This window comes from Pelodiscus sinensis, chromosome 3 (genome assembly GCF_049634645.1).
Source record: "Pelodiscus sinensis isolate JC-2024 chromosome 3, ASM4963464v1, whole genome shotgun sequence".
NCBI classification, from domain to species: Eukaryota; Metazoa; Chordata; order Testudines; family Trionychidae; genus Pelodiscus; species Pelodiscus sinensis.
This window is the reverse complement of record NC_134713.1, coordinates 60,436,325-60,464,259: the sequence shown is the minus strand read 5'-3', so window position 1 is coordinate 60,464,259 and position 27,935 is coordinate 60,436,325. Positions and strand designations below refer to the sequence as shown.

The following is a 27,935-nucleotide window of genomic DNA, read 5'->3' as shown; positions in this document are numbered from 1 at the left end:
GCGTACATTAATGTGGAAACACATGCATATTCATCTATCATTATGAGCAGTTAAAATATGCATGCTCTGTTTGCTTTACTTACGCCCATTCTTTGAGGATTCATTTAACTTTTCTAATTAAGTTTGCATTATGCAGAAGACAAAATTAATGAAAAGTTACAGCACAAGGTTAGTGATCCTTTTTGTGTTTTTAAACTGAATGTAAGTTAGCACTGAGAAAACACGGAGGTAGGAAATAACTCAACAGCAGTTTCCTTCCATGCCCTTAGAGCTTATTGAGCAATGTTAGGCTTTTCACTGCAGCAACAGCATTTACATTAAATTGTTTCAGGTGGCCTTCAATATCTGGCATTCCCAGATAAAAATGTTTCTAATAGACATTTTAAATCATTGGTGTGCTGTATTTTTAAATTAAAGTAACCAATTATACTTCAGCAAACATACCCACCATTGCTGTGATTAGGGCAATAAATGGTAGAGACAATTTAAAACTTAAGGTTCTTTCTTTAATAGGGACCAGGCCTTGCTTGGAACTTCAACAATGTCATAATGTCCTGTTGAGACTACTACCAAACCAGAGAAATGTATTGCAACCTCCGGGATCCAATATAACTGAAAGGTTCTTATTCCCCAAACTTTCAGCAAAAGCTGGGACCTGTTGCTTACATCACACCTGACCACACAATACTTCTTTCATGAGTAAACTTACTCACATTAGTAGTTCTGATGGCTTTAGTGAGACTGCTCATGAGTAAAGACTGCAGATTGGGGATTACAGTTTTTCTTAGTGTTCCCTTGCTCACTTACAGAATGTGGACACACCTGCACCTGATTAGTAGGCATGGACTAAATTATTTAATAGAAAAACTAAGATTGTTTGCGATCAACATTTTTTTATATGCAATACTGGGCCACTTGTTCTAAATCTTCTCTGCATACTTTCTTCCAACCATTTCATGTATTCCTTTTCATGCCAGCCTTTTTACTTGGAAAAATATCTATTCCCTGTGTATCAACGGTCTTCTAATTCCTCTCTCAAAGCCTTCTGTAAAAACAAACTTCTCTTTTCCTGTTTCAATTGATGTATATATGTGCCTCCATTAAATGTTCAATATTGATTTCTTAAAATCAGAGGCAGAGGAAGAAAAACAAACTGCTTATTTCCTTCCCAATAATATTTGCATTCTTTCTTGAACATGAGTTGTTTGTCTGTATCATGAATTTGTCTAAGGGCCATATTCTGTTTTGATTTATACCCCATTGAAGGAATGTAAATCAGAGCAAAATTTAACCCATAGTTTATAAACTGGGTCAAGGACATTGTCTTTAAGTTGGTGTGTACAGTATTTAAAGCACCACATATCTTAACAGTGCTATATAAATAATTTTGCTAAATTAGAATGTTTTCATTTTATTAAAGTGGTATTGACTTGGGCCACAATCCCGAAAAGACTTGGCACATAACAGTAAAGTTATTCCTGGGAATTATGCCGCATAATGTTAAGCAAAAGCATAACTCTTCAAAGAATTTAGGTATTAGTTTGTTAGATGCTTTGTGATGAGGCTTATATGTATGTCAAGAATTTATTGGTTAATCTTTCTAGGTTGCCCCTTGCAAAAACTGTGCTGAGAATAGTTCTTTTTATGAAGTCATGAATAATATTAAGAAATGTATCCAATATGGCAGATCAAACCCATTAAGGAAAAGTGTTAGTATTGGGCAAATATGAGCTGTTAATCTTAAATATTAAAATTCTTCAGAAGGAGAAAAAAAATGTAGAGAATTATGGCAAAAACTCTGCCCCAGTTTGAGTCTTGAGAATTATGGTCAAAGTCAAATTTGTTGCACCCACTTAGTCCCAAATTCAGATCTGCTCTATATACTATCAGTCATCAATTTTGATTTGAGAATTTTTAAATTATAATATGGGCTACTTATTTTATTTGCCATCATAGTGTGGCAATTGCTATGGGTACTGCATTGACCTTTGATATCCACAATCTCAAATGTGAAAATTGATTTGTGAAATATTTCAGAAATGCTGTAAGTGAGCAGCAACACTCCTTAGGGAAAGCACTTGATTATCTCATGTGCCCATGATGCTTATGAATGTTTTATATCGGGTTACACCAGAAAAAATATTTTTAATATCTACAACTATCGTGTCTTAGTGACATGGACTATCATGGATTACATTCATTTCTACATTCAATTTAACTTTGGCTTCCGTGAAATTATACCTTCTCACACCAAATCTTAAAGTGAACATATTAAGTTTGTTTTGATGAATTTCCACATTTGTCCTGTAAGCATTTACTTATATCTATAGATAATATGCACTGATACTGTAGATGGAACCATAGCAATGTAAGACTGGAAGAGATCTCAATAGATCATCTAGTACAATCACCTGCACTCAAGACAGAACGAAGTAATAACAAGATCATTCCTAATAGGTGACTAACCTGTTCATTAAAACCTCCAATGATAGAAATTCAATAACCTTCCTAGACCATTTGTTCTAGTGCTTAACTATTCTGACAGTCAGGAAGTTTTTCCTAATGTTCAACCTAAAACTCTCTTGCTGTAATTTAAGCCCATTTTTATCTTATCCTCAGAGGTTCACAAGAACAATTTTTGCCCTCCTCTTTTTAACAACCTATTAAACTTAAACTGTTTTGTCCTCCTTAGTTTTCTCTTATCCATACTAAACAAACCTTTCCCCTCCCCAATCTTTTCTCATAACTCTGGTTTTCTAATCTTTAATAATTTGTTCTCCTCTGGACTTTTTTTCCCAATTTGTCCACCTTTTTCCTGAAGCATGGCACTCAGAACTGAACATGATATTTGATTAGACATTACATCAGCACAGAATAGAGAGGAAGAATTACTTCTCATATCTTGCTCACAACATTCCTGTTAATATATCTCAGAATATTTGCTTTTTTGCAACAGTGTTACAATTCTGACAATTCTGAGTTTGTGATTCACTATAATCCAGAGATCCCTCTTTGAAGTTCTATTGCTTAGGCAGTGATTCCCCTTTTATATGTGTAGTACTTTGCATTTTCCTTACTGAGTTTCATCCTATTTACTTCAGGCCATTTCTCCAGTTTGTCCTGATCTTTTTGAACTTTAATCCTATCCTTCAAAGCACTTACAACCTCCCAGCTTGGTATCATCCACAAACTTTGTAAGTATTCTCTCTATGCCATTATCTAACATATTTATGAAGATATTGAACAGGACTAATCCTTGCAGATTGACTGTGAACCACTGATAAATTGCTCTCTAGAAATGTTTCTCCAACTACTTAGGCAACCACCTCATAGCAGCTACATCTAGGCTATATTTCCATAATGTGAGATCATGTGAGATAGTACTGAAAGCCTTACTGAAGTCAAGATATACAACATCTACTACTTCCTCCGCCCCCCCCCCCCAACAAGGTTTGTCAATGAATGCTATTAAATTGTTTTGACATGATTCGTTTTTGACATCCATGTTGAATTTTACTTAACCCCTAATTATCTTTAGGTGATGGCAAACTGAAGGCTTGATTTGCTTCATTTTTTTTTTCTGGGTACTGCAGTTATATTTGTCCATGTATTTGTTATATACTAGCTGGGGAAGGAGTTGGTTGTGACATTGCAGCAGAAGCTTAGTCAAATACAGTCAGTTGACATTTGCTACTATCACTGTAAATCATTCATGCTTTTTTCCATATTGTCAGGCCAATACAAAAACAGGGAGTCACTTCCATGATACTGAACAGAAACAGACTAAGTCTTACCATAATAAGGAATAAGTCACCAATTAAAATTATGATGGATTTATAGCCAGATCAGAAGCCAGTATAACTGCATTAAAACAATGAAGCTATGCTGATTTACACAAGATGAGGATCTGGCATTTAATTTTGCTAGAATAAGTGTAGAAAGTTTAACTTAAGAAAAGCATTATTCCCATGACCATCCTTATGACTTAGTGCCCTGCACAGTTGGCCACCTGCACTCCCCATCCCCCACTGGGGAGCAGAGCAGCAAGCCTGCAGTGGCAGGGGAAGGGGCTGTGCTCAAGACTGTGGGGGCAGGAACAGGGCAGGGAGGCTGGTAGGGGAACAGGCAGAATGGGGAGCAATGTTACCCACCAGAGCTGTGGGCTGGAAGGTGGAGCAGGAGGTGGAAGATTGGGGCCACTGGTGCTGGTAGGTGAAGCAGGGGCCTAGAGGTTTAGAGGCACCATAACCAGGAGGTGGAGGGTAGGGAGATGCAGCCGTCAGGCTGAGAGGCAGAGCAGAGGGCTGGGAGATTAGGCTGCTAGGGCTGGGAGGTGGAGCAAGAGGCTGGGGTGGGGAAAGTGCACTTACATTTTGGGCTGCCTGGTCCTGGAGGAGGTCAGAGTGGGGATCATGGAACTGAAAGATTTGGTCACCAACACTGGGAGGAAGGGGACTGGGGACCGCATGGTGAAGCAGAGGCTGGGGATTTGGCTACCTGGGCCAAGAGGTGGAGAGAGGGCTGTAGGGGGCGGGGGATTGGGGCTGCTTGAGCCAGCACTGCTCTTAGTCAGCACTGGGCATATGAAGCATAAGGCGCTACCTAATTTGGGGCACAGTGGTACCCCAACTGTGGTGGTGACCTATGCAACTGCATATTCTGCGTATGTATAAGGACAGCCCTGATTATAGCTCATTCAAAAAAATACTTTAGGTCTGTGCTACAGTGGTATGAGGTAGCAGGCAGAAATGCTGGAAAGAGGTTATTTTAAATTACTTTTAATGGAGGAGTAATATTTAAAGACATTACAAAATAAATAAGGTATTATTAATCTTTAATTGTACCTAGACATTTTCCAAACCTTAATGAACACAGTCCTGTTTCTGCAAATAGTCCCATGTGTAAAGTAAAGAAAGTATATACCTGTTTACAGAGCCAGGGCCTAAATGACCAAAAAAATAAGTTTCATTTAGAGCGAGGCTTCATTTACAGTGAAATATTGCAAAATTTCAAAATAGATTTTGTTTGATGGACAAAAATCTCAAATGTTTGTGCTTTGAAATGCAATGGCAACAACACCTGCAAATCAAAGTGCCAGATTTTGTGTCTTCAATAGCAAACAAAATTATTTTTAAAAACCCTACTTCATCAAAACCTATTACTAGAATAAATGTACAATATGACATATAATTATAAAAATGCAGAAAGCCAAAAAAAATCCTGAAAACTTGTTATATTTTCTTCTAGACGGGTAAAGAAAATGAAATTTGATGCAAGCGAACAATCACAGTACATTAAATAATGAAATACTGAATAACTGTAACAGTAATAGACAAATGCATATAGCTTGAAATATGCATTTAAATTTTATGTGGTTAGATTAAATTTGCATCCTGAAAGTCTCATTTGTTACACTGAGACTTTGAAATGCACAAGATTAGATTATATGTGAAGCAACTGAGCACAACTGACAACAAAAAAGTTAGAGATACTTGTACACAAATGATAAATAATTTCTCACTTTATAGAAATACTCTAATTTTTGTGGTCCAGTAGCAGAAATGAACCAAATTCTCTTATTAGCATGATTATTAACTAATAAGATATCTATTCCATGTACAAGATAGCTCATCTACCATCTCATTAGATGGCATAAGATGACCTAGAACTGGAGGATTATCTTCTCTCCCTTTAACTCATGTTTATAAGGTTTCCTATTGAATAGGATGGGATTAGAACTACCCAGGTTCCAGAATTGTATGAAAAAGAACATTCCTTTCTTATTCTGCCTGATAAGCTACAGGTTTATCTACAACAGCTGAACTCTTGTAAGAGTTGTTACAAAAATGTTAAAATGTTTAGCACCCAGAAACCTTTTTTTGAATCTTTAAACTGTTGGCAAATAGCCACTTTGGCTATGTCTAGGCTTCTTTTGGAAGAAATCTTCTGAAAAAACATATTCCAAAAGAAAACGTCTACACAGCAAAATCGCATCAAAAAAGCAATCTCACATTTAAGCTGCGATTCCTATGGATGGAGTGGCCACTAGGGCACCTATGCGTTTATCTCTTTCCTCTTCTTTCAAAAGAACTCCCTCTTCCTCTTCCACACATGCCTTTTTCCAAAAGAATTCTTTCGGAAAAAGGCTTCTTCCTCATAGAAAGAGATTTACCAATGTCGGAAAAACCCCTTTGTTCTTTCGATTTTTTTTTTTGAAAGGACATAATTGCAGTGTGGACATAAGTGAAGTTTTTTTTGGAAAAACGAGTGTTTTTCCGAAAAAAAACTGTGCAGTGTAGACATACCCTTCCTGACAAAGGCAACTATAGAATACTTCACCTATCGGAAAATTTGAATATTTTATTATACAGTAAACCTACTTGTCTCTAAATATTAAAATGTACATGTTTAAGATTCCCTAGTTTTGTGTACCTTCTCAAATCAGACTTAGATATATAATTAAACCCTTATGGTGGTTCTTTATTCCAAACAGACCTGCTACATTCATTAGACTCTATTTTAACATGCAATGAAATTCGTTGTTGTAAGACTTCATTATCAGCTATAGTAATTTAGAATTTCCATGGGAGAGTTTGTAAGGCACCCCCAAAAAAATTTCCAAGCTAACAAATATGAACTAGAAAGCCATCTCTCAGAGTACACATGCTCTCTAGAGTAAACTAACCTTACTTTGTTTGGTCTTACCCCAATTTTTCACAATTTGTATAATTCTGTACATGTTTTTTAATAACACATGTAACTTGTATACTAGAAGATAAATGTTGGAGCAGAACCCTGAGAAGAACAAGTCAACTGTAGTTTAAAAAACCCACACCTTGTTTAATAGTACCAAATTGAGAAGTTTCAATACTTCCCTTTAAAAAAAATTAAACCAGTAAAGTCACAATTTTTCTAATGCAAACCATTTGAATTTTTCAAAATTTTGAACATAAATACAGTTTTGGATTATAAGTGCATGTCATGGTTTGATTATTATATAATTAAAAATTAATTTTAAAATTCTACTAACCCTCTAAGAATAGCAATACGCAATGCATCAAAATATTGCAGGCTTCAAATTCAAGTAATTCCTGATATGGGGTAATGCTTATCCAATAACTATTGGGGCAAGTTTTTAACTCTATATTGTTGGTGCTAGATGATCTAGTTTAAGCTTTTTTCAGCCTTGTGTACAATTCTCATCATTCCCATGTATCCAGAAACAAATCTGGGCGTATTTGAGAGGAGTAATTCGTACGGCTACATTATAATCCTGCTGCACACCATTGACATCCACCCACTGATGACCTGAATAAACAGCAATGATCTTGCGTTTCCATTTCTTCTTGTTTGGTTCTTTAAGGCGGAGATAGACTCCAGATCCAACAGAGCCAGGCTCAGCATCACAGTACTGGTAAAAGAGATCACTGGATTCATCAGACACGCTACAAAATCGATAGACCAACTGCCCAGATCTATCATTGTCAAAACCAGAAAAATGGATCATGCTACCAGGCATCTTTCTGATTGTTGGACTAATTCCCAGCTCCATATATTTTTTTTTCTGGGGACGCTTGAGCTCAAGGACAGCATAATCATAATCCAGGGAAACATCCCCAGTTACACTTTCAAACCAGCCTTTTGGGATCTGGGTACTCTTTACTCTGGTCCACTGGAAGGAAGGTTTACTATCTGGAGTTCTCTGACTCCTCCCTGTTGCCTTTTGCTTTCTGCCACGTCCTTTGGATCTCTTCTTCAATTCTGTGGCACTCCCAGTCTGCTCTCTTGCTACCGACATATCTCTTTTACTCCTTTGAGCACCTCTGCGTTTCTTGCCATCACCTTTAGATCTTATCTTCAGCAATCCCACTCTCAGCTTTTTGCTGCCCTTGATGTAATCTTTGCCATTATGAATACAGTGAGCAGCTGTTAGAACATGCTTGGGGGAAATAAGAATGCCACTGCAGCCTGTGGAAATCTTCACCGCTGTGCTGAAAGGGAAGTTGGTCATAAACCGCTTGTCAGAAATGCTGAATCTACTGTCTGTGCCATATATCTGCCTCTTTCTTCTTGAGAAGGTTCTTGTGGTAATGTTCTTGGCCGTGTTGACTGCTAGCCCTACAACATTCACATGAGTCAGGATTCGTGTGCCATTCTCAAAAACAGTCTCATAGGAGAGAAATTCCTTCAGCTCAGACAAGCTTGGCCCTGGGAGTTTCCTTTGACATTCAATTCCGCAAACATTACTCAGCTCTAATTTGGCATTTGCCTCAAATTTAGGGCTGTCAAGGGGGAAAGTCCTTTCACTCACGATCTGGGGTACCTTTTTCAAGTGCCAGGTGAAATCTTGTTCTGTTTCAGCTCCATCAGTGAGACATAATGCGGGAATGGAAAGCATCAGTAACAGCAGTATTTGTCCCATTGTGTTCACGTGTTGCTCTAAAAAAGGGAGAATAGATTCAAATTGGTATTTAAACATTATTTTAAGACTACAGCAATGTACAATAATTCCATCAAGATAAATGAGAGAGAATATTAGCATCCTGGTTAAAAAGAAACAGGAATTCATGGAATCTTAACTCATTTTCTCACATTTTTATCTTTATCTTTCTACTTTTGTTATCCATTAAATAATAAATTATACCTAGATATCTAAGATAGAAAGGAGAATGTTTGTATGTTTGTGCTCTAATAACTTGGACACTATAAGTCCTACCGCAACCAAACTTTCCATGGGATAACCTTTCCTCCAGGAGAAGGTTTTAAAGTACTGTGGGAGGGAAGAGATGAGACACCTACGCCTCTCCCCGGGGCTGCACAGAGCTTGGCAGTGTGGGGAGAAGTGGCTTCCCCACTATTGCTGGAAGCATATGGAGGCCCCTCTTCAATATTGCGATTGGCTCAGGGCCCAGCGGCTGACCAATGGGTGGGTGGGTTGCTGCCAGGGCTCGTTCTAGGCAGAGGAGGCGGGGCTGGTGTTACTGCTCATCTGTCACTTTGAAAAAATGTCCGGAAGGAGGCGCATTGGGGACCTGGAGGTGAGAGCAGGGGGAGGGGAGGGAATGAATGGGAGGGAGCTGGTCGGGGGCTGGACCATTGGAGGCAAGTGGGGGGGAGAGCAAGCTGGGGGCGCTGGACTGTTGGGTGCGAGTGCAGGGAGGGCAGGATTGTAGGGGGATGAAGGAAGTGGGACTGGACAATCCTGCAGGGAGTGAGAAATGAAGCCCATGGCGGGGGGGGGGGGAGTCTCCTTTGAGGGGCACTGGCCCAAGGGGCAGCACTGGATGATACTGGGTGGGTGAGAAAGATGGGGGGGAGAATCCCTTAAATCTGGGCACTGGTCCTGGGTTTGATACTGGATGATCCTTAGGGGGGAGGGGAGGAGGGGAGGAGAGATGCAGTCCATGGGAGGGGCATCTGGTCAAGGGGGTGGTGCTTGAGGAGGGACTATAGAAGTGCCAGCAGGCTCAGGTAGCTGACTCATAGTTTCATCAAAAAAGATGGGAGAAGCATTTGAGGTGTCACCTTGAAATCTCTCAGATTCAGCAGGGCCAGCCCCATTGACTGAAGTATCCCTATACTCTTGGATGAGAATTTGCAGACCCAGCATGCCTATCCCCTACTTTCCTACCAAAAAACCATTAGCTTCTACAAGGATAATTAGCAAAAATACCATCTGATAGGAAGCAAAACATTACACTATTGAAGAGGGGCCTCCATATGCTTCCAGCAATGGTGAGGAAACAAGCCATGGCGATTTGGGGCCTTTCCCTTCCACTGTGCTTTTAATGGCTCCGAGACTCATGACATGGAAAGAAAACAGACATAGTTTCTACTGTGACTTTGTATCTAAGTTTGCCAAGTCAAATAGCTCTGATTCTCTACATTGCAATGCCTCTTTTTGGAGTCAGAAATTTTGCTTTATGCAGCAGTAGAAAAGCATGGGGGTCTGCCATAATGGCCAGATGTCAGGAACTGGCAGCTGTGGTGTGGCAGGAGGCTGTCAGGACCAGCTTCTGTTTTTCTAAATTTTGTTCCTCCAGTTTCCTGGGCAACGCCAGGTAAGTCCAGCTAAATTATAAACTTCAAGGAGAATTTTGAGAAGCTAGCCCCATTTTCTTGGTGTTTAATAACTTTAATAAAATGGTATGGTACAGGTCATAAATAATACATTTGATAGATTTCAGATCTATTAACATCAGGCTTTGTAGAGTAGTGCCTTAGTCAAATTTTGTTCCTGTGTTTGTGAATGAAAGCAATCATGATTGCAAAAATTCTGAAGATAATATGCAATTAAAGTAGATCAGTGTTTACAAAATGTTATTTTAAAAGGCTGTATACAAGTAAAATACTTGACTCAAATTAGTACTTTCTCCAAATGAAATGTTCTTTATTGTATCATGTCCAATAGTGGCAGCCTTTGACCTAAACAACCTATACAGCCACATATAAAAGGTCTATGAAATCATGACTGGTGTGGAAAAATTGAATAAGAAAAGTTATTTACTTATTCCCATAATATGAGAACTAGGGGTCGCCAAATGAAATTAATAGGCAGCAGGTTTAAAACAAACAAAAGGAAGTCTTTCTTCACTCAGCGCACTGTCAACCTGTGGAACTCTTTGCTAGAGGATGTGATGAAGGCTAGGATTTTAACAGGGTTCAAATGTTGGAACTGAAAGTTTTATTCTTTTTATATTTCTATTTTAGGTTTAGTAATATAGTATTTTAGTTGAATAATGTAGCAATCATACAGCAATATAAGGTATATATTAACATACATTCAATATTTTATTAAATTAATTCCTTTTAGTTAAATGGGGTTTTTTTGTCCTAAAGTTTAGGAGGTTTTAGTAAATGGGCCTAAGTAAAAATATAGTTTTGGTATTGTGTCTGTGTTAATGAGACTAGAGGAATGTTCTAAGGCTTTAATTTCTTGATTTACAATGCCTTTTTTTGCTTTGCCAATGCAGATGTTGATGTTGTGCCGCATAATCTTGAGAGCCCTTGTAACATTGCTTATGTGTGTGAAATGGGTATGAATGTGTTGAGATAAGGTGCAAAAGTTATTGCTCAGAACCAGATGGCCAAAGAAGGAGGTTGAGTGTGGGCAAAGACCAGACTACCCGGCGTCAAAGATGTTACCCATAATAAGGAGTGATTGGATTATTGGCAGACTGATGGACCTTGAAGAGAGCTGGCACCACCAAAAGGCGATTCATTACAGAATGAGCCTTCAGGAGATGTTTGAGAACATTGACACAAAAAAAATAACACTCCGGTCACAGGCTGACACAGCGGAATCCATTGATTTCAACAGAGAAAAAGGATTATAAAAGCAGGGTGCTTTGCTATGGAACTTTGGATTCGTCTTGCCACCAACTCCAGAGGAGCATCAGATCGCATGACCGACAAAGGCTCTGCTCTCTCTCTCTGTGATCGATCTAATTGGCCACTAGATTGGTACAGAATCTGGACTGATAACTATAACATTGTCTGGCGGGACTGTGTATGCATGGTGTTTGTGTTTGTGTGAGTGATTGAAAAGCATATGCTACTATTGTATTCTCAATAAATGCGGCGTACTGCCTTTTCCCTTATAAAAGATCTCATGTGCTTTGTTTAAGCATAACACAAAAAAGAGCTAGATTGATTCCTGGAGGTTAGGTCCATTATGGCTATTAGCCAGGATGGGTAGGAATGGTGTTTCTCTGGAGGTGGGTGATAGGGGAGGGACCATGTGAGGATTACCTGTCGTGTTCCCTCCCTCTGGGGCATCTAGCACGGTCAGCAGACAGGATACTGGGTCAGACCAATGGTCCGTCCAGCCTCGTATGGCTGTTCTTATGTTCGTGCATACAGCTGGAAAGATGAATGGCCATTACTTAAGTTGCCTGCCTGTGCTCTTGCCTGTAAGGATTTGTTCCATCCCCAGTCTTTCTAGTCTATATCTGAGAGACCCAAGAAGCCACACCCTTTCATACACAAAGCGGGACTCTCAGGAAAAGAGAAGATGTCTGATCTGGAGCAGGGATCCATTGAGTAGGGAGGAAACGGTTATAGGTGGTAGAGGAGCTAGCTGGGCCCCTTCAAGCCATTTCCTTTTCAGATCTCTCACAAAACTTCTGATGCATATTACAGTGCTGTCTGCAGGCCCCAGCTACAAGGGGAGCTCTGTTGCACTTGGTGCAGTACAAACACAAGCACTTACATTTTAAATAGACAAAAACGTACATGTGAAGCATTATTCTTGCTTTACAGATAATCTTTCTCTGTCTCAGTTGCCTAAATGACTTGTCCAAGCTGACACAGTAAGTCTGTAACAGCCAGGTTTGGAAGTAAGCTCCTCTGCATCCTAGCCCAGTACCTTAATTGCAAATCCATTCTAACTCTGTAGCTGGACTTCATGCCTAAAATATTAAGATATTGGCAGTTACCACTTTGAGAACTGAACTTATTCATGTATCTCTTTGTACTGTTGGGTAATACTGAAACCTCAAGCACCTGTAGAAAGGTCACTGACTATAATTAAATCTTAAGTTAAGCAACTTAAGGAATGTGTATGGTTATGTGCTCTGGTTTACCATAATTACAGTGTAAACCTGGATAAAATGTCTGTTTTATACTGCATATAATATAGCTTAGTGAACTATATATAGTTTAGCAAAATCTGAATCCCTTGTTACAATGAAAATTAAAGATAATAAAATAATGAATAAAGCTACATCAAGTGATAAGGTGCAAAATAGTAGTTTATGCATAATTTTCAAAAAGCGATAGCTTTGCTTTATAAGACACAACATGAACCAACGAGGCCTAGATTTTGGAAAGTTTGTACCAATTATCAGACTAAGATCTTAAACTGGAGCAATTAGCACTCCCCATCTTTTATTCAGCTGTGAGCATCATGTGCCACAGTGGAGTTTATTACTTTACCAAATTCAGAGGAGAGTTAACTGTCATTTGTGTAACTTACAACATCTTCCAAGATCCTAAACTTGTGTTGTACACTAACTTGGACTTAGGGCAACTCTTACTGCTCTTACATCAGTCTAACTTGCATTGCTCATAGATGTGAGAGAGACACTGTCCTAAGTGCTGTCTGCACCAGGGCTATGTTAGTGAGGGTACACTCTTCTGCTGACATTGCTCTGTCTTTTGTGAAGGTGGAGTAATTATGACCATTGGGAAGTGCTCTCCTGTCAGCATAGAGCATCTTCACCAGATGTGCTACAGCTGTCCAGCTGCATTTGTTCAGACCTGCCCTTAGATTCATGCCCACTTACCAACATATAACTTAATGTCATTACTTATCTTCTAAATTTGGACTAAGTTTTAACTTCCTGAGGTAAAGGGATTTCAAGTGGGTATGAAGGCATAAAGTCAGGGTGTGGCAAAAAAAGCAACTAATAAGATGGTATAAGATGATGAACTTTAAAGTAGTCTGGATTCTGCTCTAAAGTACACAAAAAACTTTAAAAACGTGAAAGTATAAATATTACTGATATTCATGTGAAAAGAACTGTATTTTGATGTCCTAATATACATGTTTAAAAAGTTTTGAGGTACTAAGGCTATGTCTACACTACAAAGAAAAGTTCGAAAAGATATGCAAATTGTAAACCAAAATTTGCGCATCTTTATCCGCTTTTCTTCTGAAATACACTTTTCTGACATTTGGCCCACCTACACAGGGCCAAATCTTGGGAGGAAAAAAAAAACCTCTTTCAGAACATCCCTTCTTCCTCATAGAATACGATTTACAGGGATGCCAAAAAGTATCTGCTTTTCCGAAATTTTTTTTGGAAAAGCAGATGCATTCCTTGGGCACGGCAGAGCTTTTCCGGGATACCTCTGGTAGTCTAGTCTATACTAAGAAAGCTAGTTTTTGCAGAATTTATGAAACTTGTCAATATTCAATGTATATGCAAGGTGTTCTTCCTAGAATTCCCCTCCTCCTTGAGCCTAATGACTTGCTTACAACTCAGAGCCCATATACATGATATTTTCCTACAGCTAATCATGATAAATGTTTAGGAATATCTATCATTGCTAGTTTCATTCAGAGAGACATGGGCATACCACTGCTGAAGCCTTTCCAGTAAGATGGTTGATGTTGTCCCAGCTGGAGCTATAACTAACTTTTCTCTGTATAAAGGCTTCCTACAATAAAATGGGTGGAGTATGGTAGCTCCCTGCAATCATCCCTAACACAGCCACAAAGACCACATGAGCGCCTCCTGTTTGAAAGACTAGAATAGAATGAAAAAAATTTAAAAAAACAGCAAATAGTCCTGCAGCACCTTAGAGACTAACAAAAAATGTAGATGGTATCAAAAGTTTTGTGGGCACAACCCACTTCTTCAGATGGATGGAGTTAAGGGGTCCAGGGTACAAATAAATAGCAGAAAAAGAGAGGGGAGGGGAAAGGGAGGGAAGGGAAAAAATAGAGGAAAAAATATTGTCAATTAGTGTCCATGCTAAATGAGGTTAATAGAGTGGGCTCTAAGTAGTCTATGTACCCAGTACTTAGCTTTTATGTCATTAGCAGGGCTCAATAAAGTATTGTATCTACTTGCCACAGGCGAGTAGATTTCAGCCTAGTGCCCCATTCGCTGGCGGCACACACATACGCAATGTGGGGCATGCGCAGTGCAGGGCTGGCGAACAGTTTTCGCCACGATCGTTGAGCCCTGGTCATTAGGATGTGGAAAGTAGCAGCCCATCTAGGTCAGGTCTTTGTTTAAACCACTATTCAAGGTGTCAGATTTGTAAATGAAAACAAGTTCTGCAGTTTCTCCAGGAGACTTTTGAAACTGCTTGGAAATAATATAGACACTTTTAGTTCTATAAGGGTATGTCTACACTGGAACACTATTTTGGGATACCAGAGTATCCTGAAATAGCTATCTTGTGTCCTCACAGCAAGCCCATTATTTCGGGCTCGCTATTCTGATGTCCCTGTAAACCTCATTTTACAACAAACAAGGGACATTTCAGAATAGCACTTTATTTCAAAATTTGGCGTTGTGTAGACAGCGCCAAATGATGAAATAAACTATTTCAAAATAGCATCACGTAGCTCAAATCGCATATCTTATTTCCAATTACAGTGCACTGTAGACACATCCTTAGTGAGTGCTCAGACAAGTTGAAATGCTTATTCCCTGTGTGACGGGGCCCCGCAACCCTGCACTAAAACCCCCACAGCAAAAGCCCTATTCAGGTGGCGGGGAAGCGCACACCTGCGTTGTGCCAGATGTACCCGCGCCGCAGACCAGCTAACAGCCTCAGGCGCAGTGGCTGCGGCATGGACGCTGCAGGAGGGGCGGAGCTAGCTGGTGATGTCAGGATGATGTTCCCCTCCAGCGCTGGGCACGGCGGGAGTTTTAAATGCTGCCCCGGGCTGTGTGAGGAAGAGGGGGTGTGGAGGAAGATAAACGGCGGGGATTGAAGCCTTCGCCCCCGGAGGACGGGTGAGGACAAGCGCCAGCAGCCACGGAAGGCAAGACATCACGGACAGCCGTGGAGCAACGGGGTCCAGAAAGTCATCTAGAGCGACGAGCGGCTGGCCTACGGAGGGCCAGGTAAGACAGCAGCAGGGGAGGGGAGATGGAATGGAGAGAAAGTAACCCAGGGCAGGGCCATATCAAACCCCCGCAGATTGGCAGGTTTCGGCAGGACACCCGTCAGGCGGACCCAGACCAAAACCGGTCCATGTCCTTCCGGGACCTGGGCTGGGGCCCCCTTTTCCCTCTCTTCTCTTCTTCCCCTCTCGGAGTAGCTACGAAAGAAATACCCGAGAAAGCAACCAAAGGGCGTTTTAGACTTGTGCCACCGGGAACTGGCGGGAAAAGCACGTCATAGGGGGCAACGATAAGGGTGCGGAACAAGGGGGCACCAGACTATTCCGCCTGTGCTCGGATGCCCCGAACTATCCCCGGAAGTGGTAAAGCCCAGGCTGTGTGGGCACTGTCGGAGGACAGTGACACGAATAGAATAGCGCCGCCGCCGTCGAAGCCAATTCCCCAAAATCAACGACGGGCGGTGCTATAGGGGGAGTCGGAATCCCTACACCCTGTAAGGGCAAACTTTAGAAGTCAAGGATTTTGACATGAATAATTAAACACTTCCTGTTTCCTATCAATTGGAAATTATGTATTTTAATATTAGAGTTGGAAGAAGCCTATGCCCAGAAAGTATAACAAACATAGGAATTGCCATATCAAAGCAAACTAATAGTCCTAGACAATGTTTTCTTCTACTGCTACATGTTTAAAATTAGTAACAAGAGATTTTAAACACTACTCCGCTTTATAGTTGGGAGCAGGTGCTTCAGGGAAGGGGAAGAAACTGGGAAGATGAAAGGAGGAGGGAAGATTCTGTCCCCTGTGAAAAATTCTAGTTTCTCCTCCCAGTTATCAAACCTTGCTGCACAATGAGGAGGGCTCTCAGCTTACCTGCCCCTTGCTGTACTTAAAAACCCCTCCAATTTTTCCCACTTCAAGCTCCCAACATCCACTCCACTTCTTCATCCCCTGACAGCAAGTTCTTTCAACCTCTGATTCTACTCTGGTCCCCTTTCTTCAACAACAAGCACAGTTAAGATATTTACCTTAATGCAACCAACCACAAGCAGATTTTTGGATCTGCACCAAATGTCCTACTAATCCATGCTTGTTTGCAATTCACTTGCCAATACAGGATTTATGGGAAGAAAAATTAAACTTGAGTTCCTGGCATATTTTTACCCCTTCTACTGTCTGTTTAGTGCAATCTGTGTTCTGGGATCATTGAAAAGGTGCTTATCCTTGGAGGAATTTGCACAGGAACTAGTCCTTGAGTATCTCTCAAACAGATTTAAGCAATTTCCAGACCTCAAAGTGAGGAGTTACTATTTTACCTTTTTAGAGGTATATCTTCTTCCACCCAATTTTGAAAGGGAAAAAAAGCTGGAATGAACAATTCAAGAATATTCAAATTTCAAGATGAACCATAAAAATATTTAGGGGTAAAGTTGCCCACTCCTCCCCATTACTCTACCAATGAGCTACAGTATAATAATAAAAGTCCATCCTGAATTATGTCTGCCCACTTCATCGTAAACTCATGCTGATATGCTTGATGAGAGCATTAGTTTACACATCTTACCTTCCATTCTTATTTAATTAAAAGACAAATCTATTATGAGATTTTGTAAATTCAGATATTTTTACAGTAGGCAAGCACAAATGCTAATTTTACAAGACATAGAACTGAAATCAGCTATATAACTGAGTAGCCTAAGTCAAAATAGCTTATTTCAGCTTTTGGCACTGTCTACACAGCAGGAAGTCTGAGAGAAAGCACTCTTCCTCTGGCTTCCCTTACTCCTCCTAAAATGACCGTTACAGAAGTCAGAGTAAGAAGTCCTCCAGCTTACCATTATTTCAACATCATGTTGAAATAACTGCTTGTAGTGTAGACACAGAATATGTTATTTTGGAATAACATCAGTTATTCTGAAATAATGCTGCTGTGTAGAGCTAGCCTGTCATCCTTAATTTTTACTTTCCTTTGCTCAAATTTCTATGCCTGTATATTTATGTAGCCACTAGATGGCAGAATTAGATCAATTCTCTTAGGGTTGTTTTAAATTCTTGCTAAATATCTTATCTGTCAATATAGTGCAAGATAAACTGGTGTTTGAAAAAAACCTACTGTTTTTACTACGGATACTTACCCGAAATACATTCCGAGATGGAGTTATATACTAAATTTTATTTAGGCTGTAAAATTCTTTTTAAAAGGAATAAGTCATTTTTCAGTTTTCTGTAAAGAGCCATGCACATTGCACACACATTCTCTCATACTATACTTCTTTCAAGTGGAAAAGATACATGAACTGACCTGAGAAAATGCCAGAGAAGATTGGCTGAGGACACTGCTCTGGCAAGTGCTTTCACAACACACTTCAGTCCTGACCCGTATCATTGCTAATTCATTCAAGAGTTAGTTTTCCCAGTACAGTAAGGCGCAGTTGTTTTGTGATAAGAACACACTATTCCATGAGAGAATTAGATGCTTTTAAATAATTTTCTCAGCTCCTCCTCCCCTGAAGTGCTCCTCTCACTGTCTTGAGTGTTTCTCTCCAGAAACACAAGAATGAATACAATTATTAGAGAACAGTGAGTACTCAACTATAGAAACAGCACAAATTTCCACTTTAACAAATTTTATTTTTACTTTATAGATCTTGCTAGGGGTTTTATAGATTGCACCGGCTATTTTCTTCTCTTACTTTTCGAGGAGGAGAGAGAGAGCGCGCATTTGTCAAAGCAACTTTTGGTTGTTTTGGAAGATGGATTGAACAGCTCCTAAAATTAACGCTCAGTCTCTAACAAGCATCTTTCACTTGCCAGTAAAACAAGAGTTGTAGAAGCCAAGAAACTCCCTTTAAAATTGATGTTAGCAGTGGCTTTCACTTCCCGTTAGTTTATTTTAGCCTTCTCCCATCCTAGAAATGAGCTATTCTGTTCTCAGCAGACTGTTTAATTCTTTATCATGGCAGTTCAAGGAGCCTGCGTGGTTATGGATAATAATCAGACTTTCCTGTTTATAAGATTGAAGTTTAGTGAGTATACAAATCTCTGTAATACTACCCTCTTGTGTACAATTACAGCATGCTCTCTGAAATGTACTGAGCCTGTCTCTAAGGGCATTAGTCACAGATAGAAGAATTAGACATAAATGGATTAGTTACTCCACATTATCAGGAATCAAGTACTATCAGTGCCACCTTCAAACCATTTTTTGTAATTGCTTTTATGGACATGCATAGCTCCACAGATAGTTCCTTAAATGCGATCCTATAGTTGTCTAGAAGAAAGACAATAGTTTTAGCCTTAGTGTTTTAGGGAGCAATCACATCTTTCAAAAACAAAATAATCAAATCATTTTCATATTGTTTTCAATATGCATTTACTTTTTCCGTTTCTCTTGCAGATGAGTTTATTTTATAAATAGAATTCTAGAGGTTGAAAGATAAATAAAAACTTAGCAGAAATGTTTGTACCTCCTCCCCGCCAGAAGCAATCTGGATAAAATTAGTGTCAATTTCAAAACATCGGAGGAATGGTAGCACAGAAACTGAGCAGATGACTCGGGATGGGGGAGGTTGATACAAAACCGGCTTTCTCCCCACAATAGCCTCTGCTAGAACTCTACAGAGGCAAAAGGAGAAAAACTTCCAACATAAGCCTTTCTCTCTGCCTTTTTTAAGTCATCTGGTGTGAAACAAGACGGTTGAAAAATACCATGTTAAAAAAAATGTCAGTTTAGTCTAGACAAGACTTTTTTTTAATCAGACTAGTTCAGAAAAAAACAACCTACTTTTAGAGTACAATCCTGTACCTGGCCAAAATATATTTACTGACATCTCTTATCAGCTGTATCGATTTTTAAACGCTACTGTGAGGACCTCATTCGTGTTCCAGTGTAAACACTCACGTCAATAGATGTGTGTGTGTGTGAGAGAGAGAGAGAGAAGAGTGTAGCTATCTTTTCTCGAGGCTATTCCATACACTCCAGCTCTCCGATTTTTTTTCCAAGTTCTTTCAGCATTTTGGGGACACAAGAGCTCTCAGGTGCAGCCCCCATGTCAGCGTGCCTGGTGCTGTTACAGCACGCAGTCCCCTTACAGTGTATTCCTAGCTCAGAAGGCACTAGATAGGATCATTGGAAAGACCGTTTCCTACCTGTTCGCACTCGAGAGCAAGGTGAAAACCTGGCCAAATCCACGGCTCGCAAAACTTTCTACGCGGCCACGCAGTAGGCGCTCTACTCTTATCTAGTGAATCATCCGTATTTGCCAGCTGGGTCCCACTTCAGTGAGAGAGAGAGAGAGATCGCCACCGCCGGCCGGCCAGCGCCACAGATCAGCAGCGCTGAGCACAGCCTGAGCCCTGACGGCTACTGAGCACGGGGACGGGGGGAGCCGCTGGGTTTTTCCCAGGCGCGGGAGGGGAGGAAGGGGATGGGAGAGGGAGGTCGGGCCGAGGGTGAGCTGCTGGGACGGCGGTGGGTGTCTCTGTGGAGGCGAGGGGCGGGGAAGGAGAGGGGCTGGCGGGATGAGCTGGAGCAGCCGGCTGGAGGGAGAGAGGCGCGCACCGCTCGGGGCGAGCTGGAGACGGCGGGGAACAGACCTGGGGTGCTGCTCCGGGGGGCTGGCAGGGGAACTGTGAGCCGCCCCCCCCCCCCGGGTCCTGGCTTCGAGCCAAAGCGCCAACCCGCCTCGGCTCCCCCGCCCCTGCGCTGCCGCTGGCCGGGAACTCGCCCGGGCTCGCGCTGCCCCCGCCGGGGCTTTCCCGCGGCCCCACGCGACTCCGGCTGGGGCGCCCTGCCTTGGGAAGGGGCGAGGCGCCGCCTCCTGCTTCGCCCAACGATGCCTGCCCAGCACAGGTCAACCCCCACCGCGACACCAGCGCCCCCTACAGCCTTCTGCCGCCTCCCTTCTGGCCCCCCATTGCTCCACCAGCGCCTGCTACCACCCCCCACTCCACCACCCTCCGACTGGTCCCCACCCCAAAGGTCCATCCAGCCCAGTGTCCCATCTGCTGACAGATGTCCAATGTCAGGTGAACCAACAGGAAATGATCAAGCATCTCTCTCCTGCCATCCATCTCCACCCTCTGTCAAACGGAGGCTAGGGACACCATTCCTTACCCATCCTGGCTAATAGCCATTAACGGACTTAACCATGAATTTATCTAGTTCTCTTTTAAACCCAGTTATAGCCCTAGCCTTCACAACCTCCTCAGCAAGGAGTTCCGCTACCACCCCCACCATGACACCAGGGCCCCCTGCCACGCCCACTGCACCACCAGCACTACATGCCTACAGCCCCCCCTCCCCCGCACCACCAGCACCCCCTACTACCCAACCACCGCGCAACCATCACCCGCTACTGCCTCCCACTGTGCCACCAGCACCTCCTACTGCCCCATCATTGCTCCCTACCACCCCCACCATGACACCAGGGCCCCCTGCCACGCCCACTGCACCACCAGCACTACATGCCTACAGCCCCCCCCCCGCACCACCAGCACCCCCTACTATCCAACCACCGCGCAACCATCACCCGCTACTGCCTCCCACTGTGCCACCAGCACCTCCTACTGCCCCATCATTGCTCCCTACCACCCCCCACCACGCCACCAGCACCCCTACCATCCCACCACCACGCCATTAGCATCTCCTATAGCCCACCACCACACCACCAGTGCCTCCTACTGCCCCCCACACACACCATCAGTGCCCCCCACTGCCCCAACTCCTCCATCAGCACCACCTACTTCCTCTAACCACGTGAGAATAGCATGCCTATTATTTTCAAATTTTTAAAGACGGGAATAGCTATTTCAGGATACTCCCGGTATCCCGAAATAGCTCTTCAGTGTAGACATAGCCTCACATAATCCCAACTGTATATATAAAATGAAGTGGTCTAAATTAGCTGTTACCATTCAAGAAAGAGACCTTGGAGTCATTCTGGATGGATCTGTGAAAACATCCACCCGATGTGCAATGGCAGTAAAAAAAGTGAAAAGAATGTTGGAAATCATTCAGGAAGGGATAGATAATAAAACAGACAACATATTAAAAATTAATATAACTTTGACTTCAGCTTGTAAAAAATGACAAAGGGGGGATATAATTGAGGTCTATGAAATCATGACTGTAGTAGAGAAAGTAGATAAGGAAATGCTATTTACTCCTCATAACACAAGTAGTAGGGGGGTCATCAAATGAAATTAATAGGCAGCAGTTTTAAAGCAAATGAAAGGAAGCATTCACACAATTCATAGTCATCCTGTAGAACTCCTTGCCAGAGGATGTTGTGCAGGCCAATGTTATAATAGGTCCATCAAAGAACTACCTAAATTCATGAAGGATAGCTCCATCAATGGCTATTAACCAGGATAGGCAGGGACGGGTGTCCCTAGCCTTTTTTTGCCAGAAGCTGGGAATAAGCAACAAGGAAAGTAACACTTGTTGATTACCTGTTCATTCCCTCTGGGGCATATGGCACTGCCCTATTGGAAGACAGGATAGTGGGCTGGATTGACCTTTTGTGTTACCCACTATGGCTGTTCTTCAGTAATCTCATAGGATTTCCTGAACCTTTCCTAAAAGGTTTATTCATAGGAATGGATTAGCCATAGATTTCAAATCAAGAAAAAACATTCATACTTGTATTTAAAAAAAAAATAACCCAGCTTGGATAACCTAATAGAATAAGAGGGCTAATTACCTAAAAGGCAATATGGAAAGTATATGAAACAACACACACAAAACCAGTAAACTCAAAAACCAAACTCTCCTTAACTAGGGAAGGCTAAATTGGATCAGACAAGAGACTTACATTCTGAAAGAAGAGTTAATATTTTGTTATACCATTGCATTTTTCTTTATTTCAGTTGAATTGGAAATGATCAGTTGGAAAATAACACAGATCTATTGTGATACAGTCCAGTTGCAAGACTAGCACATGGAAATCTTGGATCAGGTGAGATTTCCAACTCTTCAAAAATGTTCAATAAGCTTTTGGAATATTTGAAGTTTTGTCCATTACGATTCTTTTATATGCTCATAATTCACTGTATGTAGTGAAAAACGTTTATACTATAAATCAAACTTGTTACCAAAAATGTGCAACTCTGCTAAGTATATGATGATTTACTAGTACATGACAACTGTAGCATTGGTTTTGATCACATCTTCCCACTTCCCTCTTCAGAACTGTTTTTATTTCCTATTTTGCATTTTAAGGCTGTGTGTAGACTGCATCCCTTTTCCGTAAAAGGGATGCAAATTAGACACATCGTAATTGCAAATGAAGTGGGGATTTTAATCCCCCCCACTTCATTTGCATAAAGACGGCTGCCGCTTTTTTCCGGCTCGGGGCTTTGCCGGAAAAAAGCACCAGTCTACACAGGGATCTTTCGGAAAAGGGTTTATTTTCCGAAAGATCCCCGTCTAGACTGGCGCGTTTTTCTGGCAAAGCTCCGAGCCGGAAAAAAGCGGCAGCCATGTTTATGCAAATGAAGCGGGGGTTTTAAATCCCCGCTTCATTTGCAATTGCGATGTGTCTAATTTGTATCCCTTTTACGGAAAAGGGATGCAGTCTAGACACAGCCTAATTGTATTATACTGGAGGGCTTTCGTTTAGGTACAATCCTTCTGTTTTCAAACAAGAATATAATTTAATTCTATAAACCCAAATGGTGCCTACATGTTGTACAAAGTCTGGGTGCAAGGGCTTTTAGAAGAATTAAGGAAAGAAAGAAATTGAGCTGTAGTAGCAGCTAGGACACCTGCATTACACATCGTTTATTAATGCAATCTATGGATTACTTTAGTGTATGATTTGTTGTTTATGTTGCTGTTGTTTATGTTTATGTTGTCTTATTCTCAGTTTACCGTGCATTGAAGCACATGAGGTTTTCAAAGTCACACTTCTTGATCTCCGTGGAGCCTGTCAAACATCCCTGTTACACCAGGGCTGTTCTGCTGCAGTTAATGCCTTCTGTACCCATGTGGAATAACAGCAGCATACTGACTGACTAAGTGTTTTAGAGGACATAGAGAGAATTAATTATAATTAACAGTGCTGGAAAACAGAAAAGTAACTTTCCATCACAGGCATCTCCACATTTTTCCTTTGGTACTGACAAGCACTGGCAGCTTGATCTTTCAACTATAGCTTCCAAAGGTCTGGAATCTTGGATTTGATTTTATTTGTTGCTTCACGCTATGTGGGAAGTGAGTTCAGAGTGACATAATTTAAAACTATTTACAATGGAACACAACAGAAATTAATAATATATTGTTTGTTTATTTATTTAATGTACTACTTCCAATAAATGTTCATTTAAGATTTAGTGAAAGCATTCAAAGAATTAATGACAGATCTCCTTAAGTTTCTTCGTTTGAACTGAACCCATCTATTGTTTGACAATAAGGGAAGGATTTTTCCCCTTCTTTCTTAAATTTATCTTCTGTACTTTTTTGGCATGGCACACATTCTATTTGGACCAGGGTATTTAAAGCAGGCATGGCAACTTTCTTCCATCTACTTGCTTTACCTTATACTGCTGTAGCACTGAAGGACCTGGGGAAGAAATGAGCATGGAGGTAAAGTAGCTTTATTGTTTCTTCTGCTCCTTCCTCGTGTGCTTTAATGGTACAAAGAACAGCAAAAGGCAGCAACAGCATATATGGTAATACTAGAGATGTCAGAAAAGCTTCACATATATTTTTTCAGTGGAAGAGCCAAATTTAACAAGAGCATAGGCCAGATTCTGCCATTACTTTAGTCAGCCCTAATTTAAGGCTTGGTCAGGTTTTAAGGCATATCAACTGTTGGAATGAAGTAGAAGCAGTGCATTCAGATTCACATGAACCAGAAATATGGAAGTATTTATAGGCTGTGAAAGGAGTTTGTATTTAATTCTCCCCTGAAAAAATATCATCCCATTAGCACTCTGATTTTTATGAATGTCCTCCTTATAAACACACAATTTCTCATTCCTTATGTCAGTGACTGCTCTTTTCACAGCTGTAAACTCTACTACCTAGGGCTTCACAGACACTGGAAGATGTACCCCTGCATTATCTTTGAAATACCTTTTCCTGATTAGTCTGATTGGCAAACACACCTAGAAGTTCTCTCTTGTGTGCAACTACCCAACCAACTATGGCTACTTCTAGACTACAATATTTTATTGGAAAAAAGTACGCAAATTTCACTCCTCAATTTGCGTACCTTTTTCAAATAGCTTTGTCGGAAGAGGCTTTTCCAAAATCTGGCCCGTCTACACTGGGCCAAATTTAGGAAAAAACTCCTCTTTTTGAAGAGCCCGTCTTCCTCATGAATGAGGAAGACAGGGTTTCTGAAAGAGCCCATCTACTCTTCCGCAAAAAAAAAAAAAAAGCAGAAGAGCAGATGCATTCCCTGAATGCAGCAGAGTTTTTCAACTCCATCGTCTAGACATAGCCTTAGCCATTCCACACACTAGATGGGATCCTGCCTGTTGTAGATCTTCTGGGCCTGTGGAGAGAAGAAACTTTGCAAGCCCAGCTATTGAACAGAGCACACGGGATGAGGGCAAATGGGTAGAATCAAGATTAGCAGCAGTGCTTCATAAAAGGGAAGCAACTTCCCTGGACATATCACAAGCCCAGGGAGGCTAACAATAGATCTGGTGCTGAGCTGCACTTTTCCAGTGAAGTGTATGTCATACTTGGTGGAGACCCTACTAGCATCCTTCCCTCCATGAACAGGGAAGAAGAGGAGATGTGGGGAGAAGGCTCCAGCCATGCTACGAGATCGGACTTGGTTAAGACTTTGCCACAATATAGCTAACCCCATCATGCAAGCATGGATGAAGGGGAAAAGGGATCTTGGGTAAGCATGTGCATGCATTTTTCTTCAGAATATTAAAATGTAAAGATAGAGCCTGGCTATCTAAACAAGACACAGATATCAACCTCTCATTGTTTCACCTAAATGTACACCATCAGAAGTAGGGTTGGCATCTGCTCTTCATTCCCTGGTTGGGTTAGCTGCAGGGGAGGAGACACGTGGAGTAGTTTATGTACACAGAGATGTCCCTTGTATTCTTCTGAGACTTCATGAAAACTTTTAAGAAGACACTCTGCAGTCTTCTCCTTAAGATTTTTAGGGATGGCTGCCTCGTTTTTCCGCCACGGTAGGATGTTTTCCCCACACTGTTCCATAATGAGTTTGACTGGTACCATTGCAGTATCCTCAGCAATAAGATAGCAGCTAAAACCAACACTATTTGTGAAAACAATGCCAATATTCAGTGCCACTGCCCAAGGCTGTGCCTACTCACATGCAAAACATGCAGTTGAGTAAGACACCATGAAATTTGGAGCACTAAATTGCCCAGATTTTATTGTGTCCTATACAACTGTATGTTGCCTTTAGGCTCCAGCAACCCCTATCCCCATCCCCCAGTCCCTGTCCTGCAGATTCAGTGCAGGGGCTCTGGCAGCCCTGACTGCCTCTCCCAGGGGCTCCATCAACCTTCAGTCCCATCTCTGGCCACTCCTCTTGGCTCAGTGCCTGGCCCCCACTCACCAAAAGTGGGCAGCTGAAGAGAAGTGATGTTTTTCCCTTAAAAATGCCACTTCTCTCTGTCTCTGCTTGGCAGACAGCATGGAGAAGGAAACAAAGAGCAGGTGAGATCTAACAATAAAAGGAGAGGAAGATGCTTAAGGACATCATTGGTCTTCTCAAGTGACAACTCCAAATGCAGCAAACCTTGGTTGACTTAAATGTCCCAAAATCACAGACTCCTCTCCCTGTTCCTTTGCAGTGCTAGGAGAATCCCACTCCACAACTTGCCATGCAAGTTCCATGGGCCACATCCCAACCCTACCACTCCATGCTGCAAAACAGCATACAAAATCATAGTCATGGTCCCTGACAACCACAGTTGGTATTTGTGTAGCCACGATAGACTGTTTTATGCACTGAAATGGACAGAAAATGCTCGGTGCCTTTCCAATTTCAAAGTGACATTCTACTTATTTGTTAAATTTGTGATGCTTGTTTTTGGCACACTGTCTGCCACTGAATTAAAGTTTTGGCTGTTGAGAACAAACTTACTTTTATGATCTCTCAAAACATTGCAGAATGGATAGTGGCATTCAAACAACATGGTACATGTAAAGGTACAGGAAGTAGTGCATAATGCATAGTTTCAGGAAAACAGTCACATTTATAAATGTACAGCAAGCACTATACAATGTCTAGCTTTGCCTAAATCTGCAGGCCTAAAACACTGCTAAAGGTCTCATTTAGCTCTTGTCACTGCTGTTTCCACCTCACTATTACTTTGTGGATATTCAAGAGAGGAGGGGTGGTGGCTAAACTCCCATTTGTTTGCAAATAGCTCTGAGGCAAATTGGGGTCCATTGTCAGTAAATACAGTGTCCACGATGACATATCTGTAAACATGGACCTTCAGTTTCCCAATCACTAGCTTGCTTCTTTTATCAGGCTGGGCATTGAACTGAAATAGTGATCTGCTGCAATAAAGCTGTGTTTTTCCTTCAGTGTAAATAAGTCCACTCCCACCTTTTCCCTGGTCAGGTGGGCAGATGTCACTTTCTGCTGGTAGTTAACACAAGACCAACAGCTGTTGCACCCTTTTATCAGGGAATATAGTTGTATATTCATGCCTCTCCAGTAAGCCCATTCTCAAGCTAATCAAAGACAGCAGTCAATGGCAACTGTGAAGCATGGATTTTCTGCATGACATCCTTAAGGGAAAACAGCTCTCAGGCTTCAAAATATAATTCCAGCCTGCGCACTCAGCTCATCTTTAATTTGACAATAAGGTTCTTCTCCCATTGGTATAGCTTGTAGTAGGGTGGCCATTTCTGTCAGCTCTTTGATTTCCATGTTTAGCACCTTTTGTTTGGGATTTTTTTTCTCATTCATTTTGCTCTGGGCTGCAAAAGAGAAGGAAAAAATGGGGAAAAAGTAGATGAGCTTTCGTGGGCACAGCCCACTTCTTTAGTATTCAGCACTGAGTACTTAGAACTCACGCTATCAGCTTCATTTAGCATGGATATTCTAATTGATTTTTCTCTTTCCCTCCCCATCCCCTTTCTTTCTCTGCTATTTATTTTGCAACCTGGACCCCTTAACTACATTCATCTGAAGAAGTGGGTTGTGTCCACAAAAGCTCATGATGCCATCTACATTTTTGTTACTCTCTAAGGTGCTGCAGGACTATTTGCTGTTTTAAAGTCATTTCAGAAATGGTTATCTTGGCAAGAGCTGCCATTTGGCCTGCTAGTTTCACACCTCTGTTTGGTCTCTGACAGGGCTCTTCTGGCATAAGCAACTGTCTGTTTCT

General features: G+C 41.4%; 1 protein-coding gene and 1 long non-coding RNA gene across 2 annotated transcripts; one reads left to right on the top strand and one right to left on the bottom strand.

Moving 5' to 3' along the window:
• Nucleotides 1-416: 416 nt before the first annotated feature.
• On the bottom strand, nt 417-20,036 carry PRSS35 (serine protease 35). Its single transcript, XM_075923821.1, has 2 exons — nt 19,737-20,036; nt 417-8,439 (listed from the first exon to the last, which is right to left on the bottom strand). The coding sequence occupies exon 2, from the start codon at nt 8,420-8,422 to the stop codon at nt 7,181-7,183; it is 1,242 nt and encodes a 413-aa protein (XP_075779936.1). The 5' UTR covers nt 8,423-8,439; nt 19,737-20,036; the 3' UTR covers nt 417-7,180.
• LOC142827823 (uncharacterized) lies at nt 15,231-25,549 on the top strand. The gene is made up of 3 exons (XR_012902591.1): nt 15,231-15,587; nt 22,458-22,546; nt 25,324-25,549. It is a non-coding gene; the product is annotated as an uncharacterized LOC142827823 (long non-coding RNA).
• Nucleotides 25,550-27,935: the final 2,386 nt, after the last annotated feature.

Coding starts and splice junctions, on each gene's coding strand:
- PRSS35 (XM_075923821.1), bottom strand. CDS start 8,422: ATGGGACAAATACTGCTGTTACTGATGCTTTCCATTCCCGCATTATGT.